The sequence below is a fragment of a genome, unplaced genomic scaffold, assembly GCF_019419815.1.
Source record: "Pyrus x bretschneideri cultivar Hongxiangsu unplaced genomic scaffold, Pyrus_bretschneideri_v1 Contig23, whole genome shotgun sequence".
NCBI classification, from domain to species: Eukaryota; Viridiplantae; Streptophyta; class Magnoliopsida; order Rosales; family Rosaceae; genus Pyrus; species Pyrus x bretschneideri.
In genome coordinates, this window is record NW_025999535.1 from 1,317,389 (window position 1) to 1,331,404 (window position 14,016).

Consider the following 14,016-nt stretch of genomic DNA (forward strand, 5'->3'; position numbering starts at 1 on the left):
ACTAGATTATATCGGTTTTGTTTTCTTCATAAACAGTAGGCAGTTACTAGATAATATTTTAGTTGGGTATTTAAATATTCAAAATTTAAAAACTAAATAAATGATAAAAAAAAATTAAATAATTTAAATATTTTTATCTGAAGGGGCAAAATTGATATCAAAATATGTAATTGGATAACTGGACTCAGTCCCAAAAATTACCTATGTTTTTGGACCTAGATCCAAAAACCCCTTGATTTAATTACGGAATTGATATGAGCACCAGTAATTTGCTTCTTTCAGAAAACATCAGTTATATATTTCTTCGGTTGGAGATAGTAAATAAATATGATAGTTTAATTCAATTAATCAATAAAATTAAAGAACAAACTTAAAAATAATAAATTATTGAGGGGTTGAAAAATAGCCTGTAGATAGTATATAAATATGGTTGGGCACTATTAATTAAAAAATATTTTCTTGTAGGACTATAATCTGGATTGGAGTTAAACATATATCTTTCGATTGAAGTTGACCTTATCTAGTAATTATTGGATGCAACCCAAAGTCCAAATCCACTCGGGAAAAAGCGTAAGCACGATTACGCGGGGGCCCAAAACAAAAGGAGCAATCAAAAGCCCAATTACGCGAGCACTCTTCTGCTTCTTCTCCGCTTCTCTGACAGTCTTCCACTTCCACAACTCTTTCCCCTTCCCCAAGTATCCGTAAACTCCCCACCTTTTCTCTCCCTTTCCCAAATCCCACGCTCTCCAGGAATCCGTTTCCGATTCCAATCCCCACCGTCCTGCCACCGCCTACTCAACCAACCCCCATATAAAAACCTCAAAACCCCACAACCCATCCGCCGCCGAATCGCAAAGATGATGCTCCGAGTTCGCAGCAGAGACGGGCTCGAAAGAGTCACGGTGGAGAACCCACAGCGCACCACCGTCTCCGAACTCAAATCCTTGATACAAACCCAGCTCCGAATCCCTTTCCAGAACCAGACCATCTCCACCAATCAGAATCTCCTTTTGGCCAAAACCCAGGAAGAAATCGCTCGATTCATCGATATGGCGAATCCCAATACGTCTCTGACGGCGCTGAATCTCGCACATGGGTCGATTGTTTACTTGGCTTACGACGGCGAGCGCACCGTCTCCGGGCCGGCTTTCCACCCGGCGGGCTCTTTCGGGAGGAAGATGACTATGGATGATTTGATCGCCAAGCAGATGAAGGTCACGCGCCAAGAGAACCCGCACTGTGAACTGGTGTCGTTCGATCGGGATTGCGCTAATGCGTTCCAGCATTATGTGAATGATACGCTGGCTTTCGCGGCTAAGCGGGGAGGATTTATGTACGGGACGGTGTCGGAGGAGGGGAAGGTGGAGGTGGATTTCATCTACGAACCTCCGCAGCAGGGGACGGAGGAGAATTTGGTGTTTTACAGAGACCCGGAGGAGGAAAAGGCGGTGGAGGCTATAGCAATGGGGTTTGGGATGAGACGGGTTGGGTATATCTTCACCCAGTCAGTGAGCCAGGACAAAAAGGATTATACTTTGTCGAATAGGGAGGTGCTTCAGGCGGCGGAGTTCCACGCAGAGAGCGGCTTGAAGGAGTGGGTGACCGCCATGGTTAAGTTGGAGGTGAATGAGGATGGTGGTGCTGATGTGCATTTCGAAGCTTTTCAGATGAGTGATATCTGTATTAGATTGTTTAAGGAAGGGTGGTTCGAGACCGAGATTGGAGAGGGTGATGATCCCAAATTGTCCAAGATGAAGAAGGATGTTGTCCTTGGAGTGAAGGATACTAAGGAGGTGGACAATGATTTTTTCTTGGTGGTAGTAAAAATCTTCGATCACCAGGTGCGCTACGATTCAATTGTTTTGTTTTGTTTTATCTTAGTTTACTTGAACAATTTGAATTGCAATATTTGTTTAGATTGTTGTTTAACTTGCTGATTATTGTTACTTTTCGGTTTCCCTCTAAGAATCACGTCCCGGTCGATGGTTGAAGCATGTCTATAACCTGGTGTGGCATTGAACTCTGTAGAATATTGTATTTTTTGTGAAATAGGCAATGAAATCTTTTGAATAGGTATTATCAAAGTCATGGAAAGAACGTGAAAATGTGGTAGGAAATTAGAAAATCGGGGCCAAAATCATGTTATAATTAAGGCAAATGTGTAGCCTGATTGCTTGTTTATTCTAGTTGTATTCAACCGCTAACTTTGGTTTTGAATTGTCTGTGATGTTTAAGACTGGATGTGGAGGAAATATTGTTGCCGTTGTATTGGAAATTCCACTTTCCTAGTTAATGTTGTGCTTTTTGCTGTTGATAAGGTTCTGGGGTGTATTGGTATATATTATGGGGCTAGACAAGCATTAGGTCTGCTGAACCAATTTTTATTTCCAAGAATTAGATTCCCATACTTACCTCTGACACTGAAGCTATGCCAGTTTACCGGTTAGTTGAGGGTGTAGTGTTCATTCCTAATGCTTGCAGTTTGAGTGTTTGCAATTTCGAGCAGTGTAATGTTTTTCTTGTTTAATTTATTCATTCTTTTTTATATAAGCATTTGTCATTTCTCAGCTCGAATCAGGTTGATTTCAGTAGTTTGCTCTGGTTTTGGGTTGCCTGCAAGGACCTGGGGTTTTGTGACTTTCTAGCTTGTCACTAGGATCATAGGATTTGGTTGAATTGGTAAAGCATTATTGGATGTAGTATATGTGTACGCAACATTTCCATTACCAGAGATGAGCTCTTTCGCACCTCCCGAACTTTTGCAGTTCTTAATGTTATTTTTCTTTCCAGAACCTGTGTTTTGTTTGGGGTAAATGTGCTATAGAGTACATATCTTGAGTGAACGTTCTCTTCTCCGAAAACTCTTGGCTGTCTTTTGGATCTCAACCGTTCAGTGCCATACTTTTGCCATTTGATCAAATTTTCTCTTGAAGTTGTTTCAACTACCTCTTTGGTAGACAAGGAACTAGAACAAAAAAATGTTTCGATTCAGCAAGTGGGTGATAGCACTGATGACCTATTCTCAGTGTAATGATTAGTGGAAACACATTTCGGGAGGGGAAGAAAAACTAAGATAAAATAAATTACGGACAAATGAGCACTTTAATAATTTGTGAAAGTAATCTCGAAAAGGGTTATAGTAGTGACCCTATAGGATTCGCTGTACTAGGGTTCTTTAGCAAGTATTGTTGAATATCTAATTTATATACAGCCAAATTAATTGAAATACCTTTAGCGGGGCACTTGTCCCGCAAGTATATGGATTGATTAGGTTGAAGGTATCAAAATGACAGGAGTGTAGGGATGCATGAGTTATAATCATTATCTGGGAAGCATTTGCTGTATACGACGTTTACTGTTGTTGTACGGTCACTTTGCTGCATAGGTTAACCTACTTACTGCTCTTGCTGTGAAGAAGACATCTGTTGTTCTGACATGAACTTGTATTACAATGCAGGGACCACTTTCATCATCTTTTCCTATTGAGAATCGTAACACCCCAGTGACGTTGAAGGCTCTGAAAACTCATCTGGATCGTGTTAAGAATCTTCCACTTGTGAAGAGAATTTCGGATTTCCATTTGCTGCTCTTACTCGCCAGGTTTCTAGACGTTGCTAATGATGTTCCTGCTTTGGCAGTGTGTGTCCATAAGCAATCACCCGTACCAGAAGGCTACCAGTTACTGATCGAGACTATGGCCAATACTTGTTAGTGCTGCTTTGCATGCTCTTTCGGAAACTGATACCTCCTATGATCTCAAATGATTGTGGCTAGCCAGTGATCCTTTGTCGTGGTTAGCTCCCACGCAATGCCATGAACCACCCGAAAAGGTTACTTAGCACCTGAGTAGTTTAAGTTTTAACGCGTCTTTTCTCGGGCAGTTCAAGTTATGCAGTAAAAGTTTCTGGTCTGGATATTTATGCTTGCCAGAACTAGGCTTGAGTCGTTGTCGATGTATTATAATTTTACGATATATAAACTGATCTTCCAAACCATGGTGCTAGTTGCTTATCGGTTGTCGATCACTTGACGTGCATATTGGTTGTCGGCGTTGAGCACCGATGAGAGTCGTGCAGCTTTTGTGAGTGAGGCAAAAACACGTTGTGCGCCCTCTCTGTCTATAGCATTGTTTTCGTTTCACGAGTCGCAAGGAATGTAGTTTAGAATCACGTTTGCCAAAATTCGCGACCACAACGAAGTCAAATAAAGTCAACGTTATTAACTTGGTGAACGCAGTGTTTAACCTATGTGATCCATAGCTCAAAGAAGTGGTGAAAATATTCCTAAATAAAAGGTAATTTTTTGTTTGGAAAATAGGACATGCTGGTGACGAAACCTCGGCCAGTCCACCTTTGTGAGGGTTGGGAAATCTCATAAAGGCATTTCGGCATTTTCTAGCCAATGTCGTGTAGTTCACTAGTGTTAAGAATCGAATCCACATCCAACCGTGTAAAATACAAGTCTGAAATTTGCTTAACATGTGATGTTTAGTTGCATAATTTCAAATAAAAATTGATGGTGATATATTCGCACTAAAATTGCAATAGAGGCGACAACTTATCAAAGAAATATCTTTGAGTAATCTTTTTATACATTTTTAAGGAAAGGGATCCGGAAAGAGACCCTCTCCAGATCCCTTCCTGCTAATCCGCCAAGTCCGGAGATCCGTACGATTGAAATTTGATCCAACGGCTACAAACAGGAACCTACTTTAAAAATTGTGCTTAATTCGATTTGGACATAGGGTTGGGCATATTTTGGTTCAGTTTGCTTCACACCAAAACTGAAAACCGAACCGTATAAACTATTTTGGTTCGGTCTGATGGGTTCCATTCGGTTTGTGCTCCAAGTCCCATATCACTTGAAACGTAAGTCTATACTCCAACTGCACAACACAAATCCATCAACAAACTCAGGGAAACACCAACAAGTGGACGACGGCGTTGTTGGTGTGAATGAAGACTACAAGGGCACGAGGGGAGGCGAAAGAGGTTGAGATCGCGGTGGAGATGGCGGGAGGTTGAGACCGAAGGGGAAGAAAAAAGTTCGGAATACTTGACATGAACCAAACATTTTCTATCACGAAAATCTGAGATTGCTTAAATCATAGAAAGAACATGGGAAAAACAACATACAGTAGATTATAAAGAAACAAAATTGCAGATACTGTCTTTGCCATGACAAGTGACCTCAAGCGCAAACACATCGGAAAAACCTAGCTGCCTCGTAAAATCGAAGAACAAAACAACCGAAGTTTTCATCTTCTTCCAGTAATTCTCAACAAAGGAGAAATTATACCCTGCATCTCTTGCAACGACTGTTGTATCCTAATTTCCTCCTCAACCGACCGTTTAAGGTTTCGAATATGGCCCTTCAACGCATCGGAAGCTTTAATGTCCTCAGTCCTCATCTCAAGAACCTTCTCTGTCAACCCCATCAACAACCTCGAGTAACTCGGCACGGTCAAGTGCTTCTGCAAGAACTTCAGCAGCAATTCCAGCTCCTCCGAATCCAAATTCAACACACACTTCAGCAGTTTATTCCTCGCCACCAATTCCTCCATCACCGCCACGACATTCTCCGGATTCTTGCTGCGCAAGACAGACACCAGAGCATCCTTGTGCCTAAACTTCTTCAATAGCTTGTCGTGCTCGGCCAATTTCACTTTCTTTGGCCTCATTACCACATAGTCCCGCTCAGACGGCTTCTCCCCTTGTCCTCTATGGAAATACCGAAAATTTGAAGGCCTTAAAACTTGAATCTGTGGTTCCTTCATCACAGGTCCCAAACCCCCAGCATCCCCTAAGGCCTTCAACCTCTTCTCCCTCTTCTCGTACTTCGAAAGCGGCCTATCTAGCTCCTCATCAGAACCACCCCCGGCGTCTTCCTTGTACTTCCTCCTCCCAGCATAGATCATCCCATTCGAAGTTCCAATCACCCTCGTCATACAATCGGGCGAAAACCCTACGGACATAAGCGGTGCAGGGAACCGCATTGAGTGAGTGACCTTCATTTTCGCATAATCAAACACCTTCATGTAACCATCCAATGCCACACTCAAAATCCTATACTGCTGCGCCTCCTCTCCGCTATCCTTCCCAATTTTCGCGACACAAATCGAAGTTACTGTCTTGTTGTGGCTCTCCATTGAATATACCATTTTCCCACCTGCCATCAAATCCCAAATCTTCACAGAATCGCCGCCGGCCGTCGCAATCAACCCACCCGATGGCAAGAAAATCAGGTCCTCCACCGGCTTTCCGTGATTCACCTCCATCACCGACCCCGAATCTCTAACCCTCACATCCCAAAGCTTCACTGTGTGATCATACGACCCAGTTACGAACATATCCGTACTGACCGGCGAGCAATCGCCGCACCTCACGTAGTCCTTGTGGCCGAGCAAGTCGCAAATCGGGGTCTCCCCGGCGACATCCCAGTACTTGACAATCGCGTCGTCGCCGCCAGAGACCAAGTGGAGCTTGTCCGCAGCTGGGAATTTGACGAATCGAGCTGGGCGCGTGTGGGATTTAAGTTTCCGAAGCGGGTTTCGGGTTTTGACATCGAATACCTGGACGAGGCCGGAGAGGTCGGCGGCGGCGACGAGGAGGCCATCGCAGCGAAAAGAGGCAGAAGAAACGACGTCGCGGAAGGCGGAGATGGTAGCGGTGGGGGAGAATTGTTTGAGGGGGTTGTAAAGGGTGAGGGAGGCGGAGTGGGCGGCGGCGAAAGAGTGTGGCGCGGTGGGGGAGAAGGTGAGGGAGGAGATGGAGGAGATGAGGTCAGGGATTTGCTTGGTTTTGAAGGAGGACCAGTATTTGGATTCGGAGGTTAGTTTGGGGGTTCGGGGCTTAGGCTTGTGCTTGGGTTTCACAGGGAAGGTCTTGGAGATTTGGTGTTGCGCCATTGATGGTGTTAGGGTTTTGGTGCTCTTGAGGGTCGGTCAGGGTTTTGGTTTTGATGGTGTTAGGGTTTTGGCTTTTGGTGGGAGATCGCTAGACGACGCCGTTCTATAATTTAACTCTTATTACTAAATTTTTAATCAGAGAATTATTTTCTGGAACTTAAAACGCATTGTCGTATACGGATATTTTTTTCGGAATGTGTTATCCACGTATCGTTTTTGGTTTTTCATACTCTTAATAATTTTTATCTTTTGATATTTTTTAATTCAATCGATCTGAATGCCGTAAATTAAAAGGTATGTATAAAATAAAAATGAGTGTTGTGGATAGCAAATCCCTCCTTTTTTCTTCTAGATGAAAAGTAAGAATTCATTGAACTTAAGGCAAATTACATCACTTAACGATTTAGATGAAAAATGAGTTCCTGCAAAAAGCAAATAACTGGTGCTTCTTCCAAAATGCACTTCAAGTGCTTCTGGTAATCGACCCGCTCCCAGTATCGCTTGTATCAAGAGAACAATTATACAATTATAAATCTAAGGTTGTTCTGAAACATGATTTTCCAAGAGAATAAACACTTTAAAATGAATCAAATGTACGATATTATTTACGTTACATATATCATAGTGAAACTAAATTAACCAATTTCCCTTCCCTATAAGTTCTCTCTATTTAGCTTCAAAAACTTGGAAACACTTTTACATCTCTTCCACAAACTACGTTGTTGTACATATGTTACAAAATCAATCAACGAGGAACGAATAATTCGGTCCCGAAACATCTAAATTTCTAGCATTCTCAAATTGTGTACACTAGACAAGGCTTAAACTTCTGCAACTTCGAAATGTGCACACGACGGCGCGCTGTGTTGAGCGAGGCAATCCAGAATGTGGGAATTTGGAAAGGATCATACCTCTAGAGAAATGTGGATTGTCACATTCACTAGTTGTAAAATACAGAAATCTGTCAGCTATATATATGCAAGTGAGTTTCGATCAAGATCAGGCTGTGGTCGGCCACGAGTAGGTGTTGGTGGTCTTTGAATGTTGAGCTCCTGCAGGACAACAGAAACATACGAGTATGAGAGAGGCGACGGGTGACAGATTTTATGATACGTGAAATAATAATCCATTAAAGGCACATACACATTTAACGACATTATGGATGTGCTTACCTGCATCCATGTGTCGTCTATGACCCGTTCAGGAGATGTCTCCGGTGACTGAAGAGGAGGTGGCAAAGGATGGATTAATTTCGGAACCACAACCAAACCTCTGCCAACAACCAGTATAGCACCAGCATTGTTTGCTGTCCCTGCATGAATAGGCCATATGAGACAGCAAGCACCACAACACGGGAAAGAAACTTACAAAGATTTTGCTTACCGCAATAGTTGGTTGCAGAGAAAAGAGTGATCAACTGTCCCTGGGCAAATCTTTCAAATCCATCCATGACGCATTCATGAGCTCGTATAATGAGTTGTAATTTGTTTCTCTTACAGAATTCCGTGACACGATCAGGCTGCAAGTAGCAAGAATATATTAGTATGGTGTTACAAGTATGTACATCTTAAGACTTAAAATTATGCACATGAAAGGGGTGACCATACAAAAGGGTTGTCCCCAATAACAAGATTTTAAAGGAGTTCGACACACTGTCGGTATTCCAAAAGAAAATCGATACTGATGTAATGTCAGTACAGTATTGGTGATTAAGTATAACGAACCTGCTCTCATATTATCAAATGTCCGGTTTGTTTGATGTTAAAGAATGGTTTCAATCGATTGCCTATACCGTTGCTTGGACTACAGTTCTCAAGGTGTCAGGCTTTTTCAGTAAATCACAAACAGCTATATCTTTACTATTGTATGTGAATTGTCAAAATTGCTATATACTTAAAATCATACCAGTGGCCCCTACTTTTTGTTTTTGATAAGTGGCCCCCACCTAAACCCTAACAGATACTTCCGTGCACTATCAATGCCAGAAGGGGGAAAACAAAGCAATATGAAGAGTAATGCAAGAGTAAAAATAGGGAAAAATAACCCAAAACTGCATACCCCAAAGGTGACAAGACCAGGCCCTCTGGCATTCGGTCTCAAGCCCTCTACACTATCGTTTTCTGTGGGATCAGACCTGTGTACATAGATGTCAATAAGATCATGAGCGATTAATTTAACAGCAAACGGACAGATGAATTGAGCAAGAGTGTACCACAAAAGATCCATTAAAACTATAGACCCAGCATCCATTGTAATGGGTCTTTCAAGCTTCTCTATCTGTTCTAAAGAATTGATGGATCTCCCAATGCCTCCATGCATACAGATAATTTTCTTTTCAATTAGAGCAGCAAGTGGGAGATAGTTGAAAAGTTGATTGAACCGAGTCCATGCCCATATTCCATCATTCTCGCCCTGCATGCACATAAATCAGTATAACTTTTAATATTTTGAAATCCATAGAAGACTGCATCATGTCCGTATAATTAAAACCCGTACCATTCTCTCAATGCATTCAATACGAAAACCAAAGAGTGCATTTATATCAGCAGCTTCATGGTTTCCACGTATTAAGTGAACATTGTCAGGATACTCAATCTGCAAAAACAATCAGGGCATATGGTCAAATATAAAAGTGGGGACTACAAAAATATATAAATTAGGTTACTTAAAAGCAGCACTTGCCTTCAGTGCAAGGAGCAAAGTTATGGTCTCCAAGCTGTGCTGTCCTCGATCGACATAATCCCCCAAAAACAAGTAGTCGATATACCTGTAACAATAACTAGCCTAGCTGAAAAGTCTGTTTTATTTTTTGATTCATAGTTTATATAGCTGTAACATTTAGAAAAATTATTAAACAAAGAATTGGAGTGAATTCTTTCATATTTGACTTTATTTCTTCAGTAAAACTCTGAGTCACAGTTCTGGTGCAAAACGAGTTCTATCTACAAGTACATTGACAGATATAGCATGAGCAAAAATATTCAACTTACGTTATGTCTCCGGCAGCAGATGGAAATCCATATTCATCAAATAAGCGCATTAAATCACCAAACTGTCCATGAAGATCGCCAAATACTTTAACAGGGGCTTTCAGCTGAAGAACTGTTTGCTCCTGCATAAAGATCTGCTCAGCAGCATAACAAAGTTCTCCCACTTCATAAGAATCCATGAAAAACTTCCTATTGACAGGGGCTTTCCAGTTTCGAGGCCTCAACAATGTAGTTATAACCTGCAATGAAACAAATAACCAGAAAAAAACCTGTCAATTAACAAATAACAAAAAAATCCTTCAAGTAAAAATATGTATGGGGAGAGAGAGAGAGAGAGAGAGAGAGAGAGGGTGGCTCAAATGTTAATTGACACTTGCCTTTTTATGTAGCCCTTGTGGAGACTTCTGCCTGGTGAACTTTTTGTTGGGATGTGATAAGTCATTATTCATTGGAATCATTCGTCTGCTTTCATTTTCAAATTGGTCCAAAGACAACTGTCTTACCATCCCACCCAAGTTACCTACAGCCTCTTTGGCAACGACAACCTACAACAACAGCAAATTATAATTTATGCCGCTCAAAGAAGAAAAATTCCCTCAATTAAGTTTTGATGCAAAGGGCATACAGCTCTGTGATGAAGGCGAACATCAGCCTCGGTGTCACTACCATCCAACAATGTTTCTGCAACTTGCGAGTTATCATCTGAAACAGATGTTTCTTCAGCAGGAGTAGCAGATGTTGACTGCACAGCTTGCCAAACAGCATTAGCTGCCTCAGCTTCGGCAGCAGAAGCCTCCCGAAGTTTCTCCATTGAACTTTTGTCCATGCTGCCAAAAATAATGATGTATGGCACAAATTATGAGCACATGGCTCAGTCAAAGTACTTGGTAGAGAGGGAAAAGACGAAACAGAATAATACCTCGAGCGACTTGACGAGGGACTCTCAGGTTCACCATCAGATGATGTTCCAAAAGTACTTGTGTTGGCATGAAACATTCTGGGACTTGATACAGTTGGGGATCTCTCAGAAGTCAAAACAGGCGAATTACCTTCAGACTGAAATAATGAATTTTCTGCAACCAGGAAGTCATCTAACAGGATGTCTGTACAAGAAGATAAACAAAAGACCTTAAACATGATAGAACCACATAAGCAGAGGAAGGCTGCATCCATTATTCAATTACATTATTCATATTTTCATTTGGGTTCTAAAGTCTTTACCTCCCTTAAGACCACCATAAATGTATATACGAACACCAAGAGATGCAGCTGCGTGGCGGCAACGACGCATGAGCTCCAAAGGAGGATCATAGTCATTCTGTCCCTTTCCTGTGCGTGAGGAGGTCACAAGCCCATTTCTGTCTAACCAAACTCCAGCAGCAGTGTCCAATACTAAAAAAATAAGGAGAAAGGAACATAGAAACAAAAGATATTAAGAAAACTTAATGAACTTACATAATCATGTGGTAACAAAATTCGCAACCAAAAAATTACCTGCAACAGCTGCTTCACCTTCTATACAACGACCTCCCCTAAGAGTACCTCCTGTAACATGTAATCTTGCCCCAACAAAAACCTGATAGCAGAATAGTCAGTTAGGTGCTAAAATAAGGTTCAAACTCAAAAGGGTAAAGGTAACTCAGAAGATAGGCAGCTAGGTGTGTAGAAAATGCAAAATGCATTAGTACCACAAACATTATATGATTTCTTCTATCAAAATATGTTCAGTAACCTAAGTGCTTCACTTCAAAGAAAAAAGTAACAAAAAACATATAAAATAATCATGCAACACACAAATGGGTAACTCTGCATTCCTAGTTTATATATCATCACTTACCGCCGCATGTTGATACCTTGGTGAAGGTGATACTCCAGGTGCAAGGGTCCACTCCCACTGACCATTTCTATGCATAAGCAGTCCATAAGCGTCTGCTAGTGGCTGTGGGAGCATAGATATGAGCAAAGCAAACAAAATCAGATAACTTGTTTAGCTCAAGTGGCCTCCAGTATAAATTGACAGAGGCAATATACAAGAATGATAGAGGCGTAGGCTCAGATTTCACATACCGCTCCAGAAATATCTCTACCACCACAAAGCAAAAACATACCATCTGAGCGGGCACTGGCTGTTGCATACCTGCAAAATAAGGCTGGTTCATAAAAACAAAGTTCACCACCACTTTCATAACTTTTCACTTATTGAAATATGAATACTACTCACATTCTAGCAGAAGGCCTATCACCTTCTGGGCTCAGCCTAGCCCATACATAAGGTTTCTGAGCAGTATCCAGAACCCAGGCATCAGAAAGGACTCTTTTTCCTTTAAAAAATATTAGGTAAAGATGGTAAACGTCAATGCTTCAAAAAGTAACTGCATTTGACAACAGTGAAGTGCATGGAATCTATGGATGGATAGCGAACACATAGGGTTTAGAGAATGCACACACCATCGTTTCCACTGACGGTAACAAGATATCTTTGAGCAACTAAGTCCATTACATGGCCGTAGCGAGGCCCAGGACCTTGTCCTTGTACAACCACTCTACGGACAGACAACAAAAACAAAAAAACAGATCATTTGTACCGTATCTTTGAAGATTAATCAGTAAACTCTCCAGTAGGATAAGCTCAGTTAAGGTCAGTTATGCTCACCTGTGCCATTTAAACTTATCGTTGGTCAAGTCCAGCACGTATAGATCATCTGTGGAATGCCCAGCAGGACCTATACCACCCTAAACATAGAGATTAACACATATCAACTTTAACACTTATTCAACCCAGTAAGAAGTTAATTCATGAACTTTGAAACTATCATAAACCCAGTAAAAGATAACCTCTAAACTTATACTCCATCTCCAAAACCCAATAAACACAAAAGCCTCTAAATTTCGAATCATTCATCGAAATGTATTACTCAATTCACCTGAAATACAACCATAGTGCCCACCGCAGCCGCCGCGTGAGCTGCCCTCGGAGACGGTGGCTCACCTGCAGGCCTCATTCTGCAAAATTTGAACCACCCCAAAAGCAGAAGAACGATCAGTAAGAATCCAATTCAATTCCAACAAGTTTTTCGAAATACAGAAACCAAAAATTGATAAAGCAATTAGAAAATACCTAGTCCATTTCCTGGTGAGAACATCATACGAATGCACAGAATTGGTCACCCCAGCTAACCCTACATTCACAATCAAATCAAATTCCAAAGAAAACCAAAATCGAGATTCGAATTGAAACAGTAGTACAAATATCGAGGCGGGACAGAGGTGGTAACTGATGCCAGGGGCGGAGGAGGCGGCGCCGCCTTCAATGGCGGTGGCACCGCCGAAGAGGATGAGACGGGGGCCATGGGTCTTAGTGGCGGCAACGGCGGTGAGGGTGTGAGCGCAGCGGGGACCAGGGCCGTCGTCGTCGCAATCCCAATAGGTCTCGAGAGTACGATAGGTCGGAGCCGGGTACAGCCATGGCTTCGAACCCATCAAAACCCAAACCCGGAAGCAGGAGCAGCACCACCACCACCACCAGCAGAGCCGTTTGATTTGATCTCCTGAGTCCCTCTCTCTACTCTCTCTCTCTCTCTCTCTCTCTACTTTTTTTCTCTCTCTACTTTCTACGCGGTGACGATGATGAAGCCTTGATCGCTGAGATTGCCGTGCTTCTCTGTGGGGCCCGATCTTCGGCCGCGGGCACTTCAATTTTCTTTTTCTTTTTTTTTTAATTTATTTTAAATTATTTATTTGATGGAAATTGAATTGAATAATCGTGGAGGTCCGTAGGCGTTTCGGACTTTGGGTCTTCTAGACTGCGCAATAAGTCAACCGCTCCGTTTTTCCGTAGAGAGAATCTCAAAAGTCAAAACTATACAATTTGTGTTTGGAGTTGAGAACTAGTAGATTACACACTAGAAAATATCCCGCCCGTGGGGTAATCATTACACGTATTATAATATGATTTGACGGTCGTATTGATATTGGCAACTATTATTAACATTTTAAAAATCTCATTCTACACTCCTCACAAGTAAATTTTTCTTTTTAATTATAGAAAGTTTGGAATGTCAAATAAGATTTTTGGAGTACTAATAATAATTCCCCTAATATTTTTCATTTTTCGAA

The 14,016-nt window shown here is 41.7% G+C and overlaps 3 protein-coding genes across 3 annotated transcripts; 1 reads left to right on the forward strand and 2 right to left on the reverse strand.

Moving 5' to 3' along the window:
• The first annotated feature begins 661 nt into the window (after positions 1 to 661).
• LOC125478052 (NPL4-like protein 2) lies at positions 662 to 3,998 on the forward strand. The gene is made up of 2 exons (XM_048585770.1): positions 662 to 1,844; positions 3,461 to 3,998. The coding sequence occupies exons 1-2, from the start codon at positions 861 to 863 to the stop codon at positions 3,713 to 3,715; spliced, it is 1,239 nt and encodes a 412-aa protein (XP_048441727.1). The 5' UTR covers positions 662 to 860; the 3' UTR covers positions 3,716 to 3,998.
• Positions 3,999 to 5,058: 1,060 nt separating this feature from the next.
• On the reverse strand, positions 5,059 to 6,910 carry LOC103938785 (protein SLOW WALKER 1). Its single transcript, XM_018645359.2, has one exon. The coding sequence runs from the start codon at positions 6,908 to 6,910 to the stop codon at positions 5,261 to 5,263; it is 1,650 nt and encodes a 549-aa protein (XP_018500875.2). The 3' UTR covers positions 5,059 to 5,260.
• A 556-nt stretch (positions 6,911 to 7,466) lies between these two features.
• Positions 7,467 to 13,399, reverse strand: LOC125478026 (serine/threonine-protein phosphatase BSL1-like). Its single transcript, XM_048585682.1, has 21 exons — positions 13,176 to 13,399; positions 13,019 to 13,079; positions 12,825 to 12,903; positions 12,554 to 12,633; positions 12,349 to 12,443; positions 12,122 to 12,221; positions 11,968 to 12,037; positions 11,738 to 11,839; positions 11,395 to 11,476; positions 11,122 to 11,292; positions 10,820 to 11,003; positions 10,526 to 10,727; positions 10,278 to 10,445; positions 9,901 to 10,139; positions 9,593 to 9,677; positions 9,407 to 9,505; positions 9,123 to 9,322; positions 8,969 to 9,044; positions 8,294 to 8,429; positions 8,083 to 8,222; positions 7,467 to 7,962 (listed from the first exon to the last, which is right to left on the reverse strand). Exons 1-21 carry the CDS (start codon positions 13,378 to 13,380, stop codon positions 7,879 to 7,881), a joined length of 2,658 nt encoding a protein of 885 aa, XP_048441639.1. The 5' UTR covers positions 13,381 to 13,399; the 3' UTR covers positions 7,467 to 7,878.
• Between the last annotated feature and the right edge of the window lie 617 nt (positions 13,400 to 14,016).

What these genes read in the sequence shown, in the direction of transcription:
- LOC125478026 (XM_048585682.1), bottom strand. Translation starts at nt 13,380, where the DNA reads ATGGGTTCGAAGCCATGGCTGTACCCGGCTCCGACCTATCGTACTCTC. An exon ending in GCACTATGGTTGTATTTCAG is followed by an intron (nt 12,634 to 12,824) that starts GTGAATTGAGTA and finishes CTCTATGTTTAG; the next exon opens with GGTGGTATAGGTCCTGCTGG. An exon ending in CTCTGCAACCAACTATTGCG is followed by an intron (nt 8,223 to 8,293) that starts GTAAGCAAAATC and finishes CTATTCATGCAG; the next exon opens with GGACAGCAAACAATGCTGGT.
- LOC103938785 (XM_018645359.2), bottom strand. Translation starts at nt 6,910, where the DNA reads ATGGCGCAACACCAAATCTCCAAGACCTTCCCTGTGAAACCCAAGCAC.
- LOC125478052 (XM_048585770.1), top strand. Translation starts at nt 861, where the DNA reads ATGATGCTCCGAGTTCGCAGCAGAGACGGGCTCGAAAGAGTCACGGTG. An exon ending in TAAAAATCTTCGATCACCAG is followed by an intron (nt 1,845 to 3,460) that starts GTGCGCTACGAT and finishes ATTACAATGCAG; the next exon opens with GGACCACTTTCATCATCTTT.